Genomic DNA, 2,988 nt, shown 5'->3' on the forward strand with positions numbered 1-2,988 from the left:
CTATTGATCTGGTGTCCCGGAGGCACCCCCGCTCTGTGCAGGTTCCGGGCGACGTCGGGCGCGTGCCGCGACCATGTCCGCTGCCTCCTGGACTCCTTCCCGCGCAGCGGCTGCCGTTGCCCGGAGAGGCCCGACTAGGACTGGAGTCAGCTGGATGGCGGGGTCGTGGCTTCGGAAGGTGGTAAGGATGTACTCCGCCATCCCCCGGGCAACTACACGCCCCTCCGTCTCCAGGAGGTCCTGGATGCTGGCCTCCACGTCCCGCAGCCGCTCGGCGGTGGAGTCCAGGACCTGGAGGGCGGCGCCAAGTGGTGAAGAAACCTCCGACACCCGGATGGGGTTGGCTCCGAGTGCTTCTAGCAGAGGGTTCGCCGCGCCGACCCATCTTGTGATCCGATCGATGCTGGCGCTCTGCTTCGCCAGGAGCTTCTCCACCTTGGCCTCCCTCTCCCGGAGGGCCGCTTCCCGCTCCTGGAGCCTCCGTGTCCCGACTGCCAGCTCCTCCTCCATAGCCTCTTTCCGCTTCTGGAATTCTTGGAACCGGGCCACCACCTCTGCTTCGCGGGTTGCCGCTAGCTCTACGAGGGAGGCCTCTTGCGCCTCGACCACTGCCGCCGCCTTCTTGGCCTGGTTGGCCTGCTCCTTCTCGGTTGCCGCCAGAATCTTCTCCTCCGCCGCGATCCGCCGCTCAAGGGCTTCCGCTTCCCGCCGCGTCGCCGCCTTCTCCCGTTGGAACGCTGCCGCCTCCCGGTCGCGAGCCTCCTGCAGCTGCTCTTGCAGGAGCTCGCGCTCCAGCACGAGCTTGGCGCGCTCTTCGGCGTGGCGGGCGGAGGCGGACTTGATGCGGTCCCCCAGGCGGCGCTCCCAGTCGGAGAGCCAGAAGTGCTCCGCATCCAGCTTCTCCCACTCTCGGCAAATGCCAGCCTCCAGCTCCTCCTGAGCCTGCTGGAATTTGGCAAGGAGCCGGGGGAGGGGGATCTCCGTTGTGCTTGGGAGGAGGGGCCTTCCTAGCACCACCTCCGGTTCCTCCTCCTCCGTTGGTGGGGCGGCGGCGCTGGTAACCTCAGCGGCCTCCGGTGCCGCTGTCTTCGCCGCCTCCGCTGCCTCCGACGCTGCAGCCTCTGCCGTGGCAGCGGTCCCCTCTGCTGCTGGCTCAGCTGGAGAGGGCCCGGCCTCGGCGCCCGGCTCGGCTGCTGGTGCCTCGGTCGCCGCAGCGGGCCTGGCGGCCTCCTCCTGGGGGGTGGCTTCGGGTCGTGGTGGTGTGGTGGCCTCTGGCTCCGGACCCCTAGGTCCGGGGCCTTCTGGAGCTGTCTCAGGTGGGGGCCCTGCTGGAGCCGACGCCGAAGATTCCGGTGCTGGCTGGGGGCCGGGTCCCCCGATAGGTGCCTCTGAAGATTGGGGCCTGTCGTATCACCGATATGGTTAAGGCCCAGAAGTTAAGAGGGATAATGAAGAACTCTAGAAGAAGACTACTTACATGAAGTCGAACCACTCCCATCTGCCCCGGGCGGCGGGGGGGGGGGGGGACCTTCCTCCCTGCCGAGGACCCCCCGGACCATTGGCGGGTTTCCTCGGCCGCCGGTGCTTCTGGCGGCGGTGGCGGGGTCTGCGGCCTGGGCTCCGTTGGTGGTGGTGGCGTCACCGGACACCGTGTCGGCGGTGGTGGTGGTGGAGTCTGCTGCCTCGGAGGAGGTCCTCTCGCCTCCTTAGGCCCCCTCTCCAGCTGTTGGCGCTGCGGCGGAGGTGGTGGAGCTCCGCTCCGCTCCTCCGCCCCCGCCGTCTTCTGACGCTTCGGCCCCGGCTCCCCGACTAAGGAGCCGTCGCCACGCTGGAGCCTCCGGGACTTGCTCCCTTCGGCTCGGCTACTCTGTGCGGGCGCCGCCCCCTGGGCCTCGTCGCCCCTTTGGGCCGGGGCAGCACCCGCATTGCCCTCGCGCCGGTGCTCCGGCACCGGCGCCTTCTCTTTTCCTTTTCCGGCGGGAGCCGGACCTCGCTGGCACGCTGCTGGCGGTCCGGTGTGGCACCAGGGATCTGGAGCCCGCGGTTGCGGTCGCCTCCCAGCTGCCGGACCGCCAGGCCGCCCTCGTCCAGGGTCGGCATCGCTGCCAGGATTGATGATCGGAGTGCCTGGTCCTCGCACAGGGCCTTGACCCCGCTCGGGAGGACCAGGGACTCTGGGCTGAACACCTCGCCGGTCATCACCCGGACTGCCGACTCCAGCTCCGCCCTGGTGAAGTCGACGCCGGGCCCGCGCGCGATTCTGAAGCAGTCATTCAGCCCGGTGTACATGTAGGCCATCCGGGACCGCTGCTGCAGGGGGTGATTCGCCGCTTCAAGAAGTCGCCCAGTACCATCATGGATGTGAGGCCGCTCCGTTGGAGATTCTTTACCCGATCAAGCACCGGACCAAGCTCCTTCGGGATCGTTGGCTTGGCCTTCCAGGTGCTCCGGTCGCTCTCGGGGGCGTCCGTTGGCAGCTCCAGGCGGTCGTGGGGGTCAGCTGTTGCAATGACCCAGCCTTCGCGCCAGTCCTCCCACTTGGAGCTGGAGAAGGCGACGATGTAGGAGTTCGCCATCCCGTGCCGGAGCTGAAAATAGTAAGCGCCGATCTCGCGCTTGCTCTTCCCGGTCCCAACCAAGGCATAAAAATGCCGGAAGATGGTGGTGCAGGGGTGCATCCCCACGAACATCTCCATAAAGTGGGTGAAGACCGCCACAAGAAGCACGAAGTGGGGGGTGAGATGTTGAAGTTGGAGGCCGAACTCCTCCAGGAGCAGGAGGAAGAAGGAGGAGATCGGAAGAACCAACCCGCACATAATGTACGAGTTAAAGAGAACAAACTCCCCCGCGGCAAGGTCGCGGAGGGGGATCTTGCCGGCCCTAATCTTCCCGGCTTGCGCCGGTGCGGACCATCCAAGAAGGCGGCGCACAGAGTTTAGCTGTGCCTGGCTCTGGAAGCGGCGCAGAAAAGGAAGCGAAGACATCGCG

The 2,988-nt window shown here is 67.0% G+C and overlaps 1 protein-coding gene across 1 annotated transcript; it reads right to left on the reverse strand.

Moving 5' to 3' along the window:
• Positions 1-2,100, reverse strand: LOC112879967 (translation initiation factor IF-2-like). Its single transcript, XM_025944410.1, has 3 exons — positions 1,925-2,100; positions 1,063-1,402; positions 1-768 (listed from the first exon to the last, which is right to left on the reverse strand). Exons 1-3 carry the CDS (start codon positions 2,098-2,100, stop codon positions 1-3), a joined length of 1,284 nt encoding a protein of 427 aa, XP_025800195.1.
• Between the last annotated feature and the right edge of the window lie 888 nt (positions 2,101-2,988).

Source organism: Panicum hallii, chromosome 2 (genome assembly GCF_002211085.1).
Source record: "Panicum hallii strain FIL2 chromosome 2, PHallii_v3.1, whole genome shotgun sequence".
Taxonomy (NCBI): domain Eukaryota; kingdom Viridiplantae; phylum Streptophyta; class Magnoliopsida; order Poales; family Poaceae; genus Panicum; species Panicum hallii.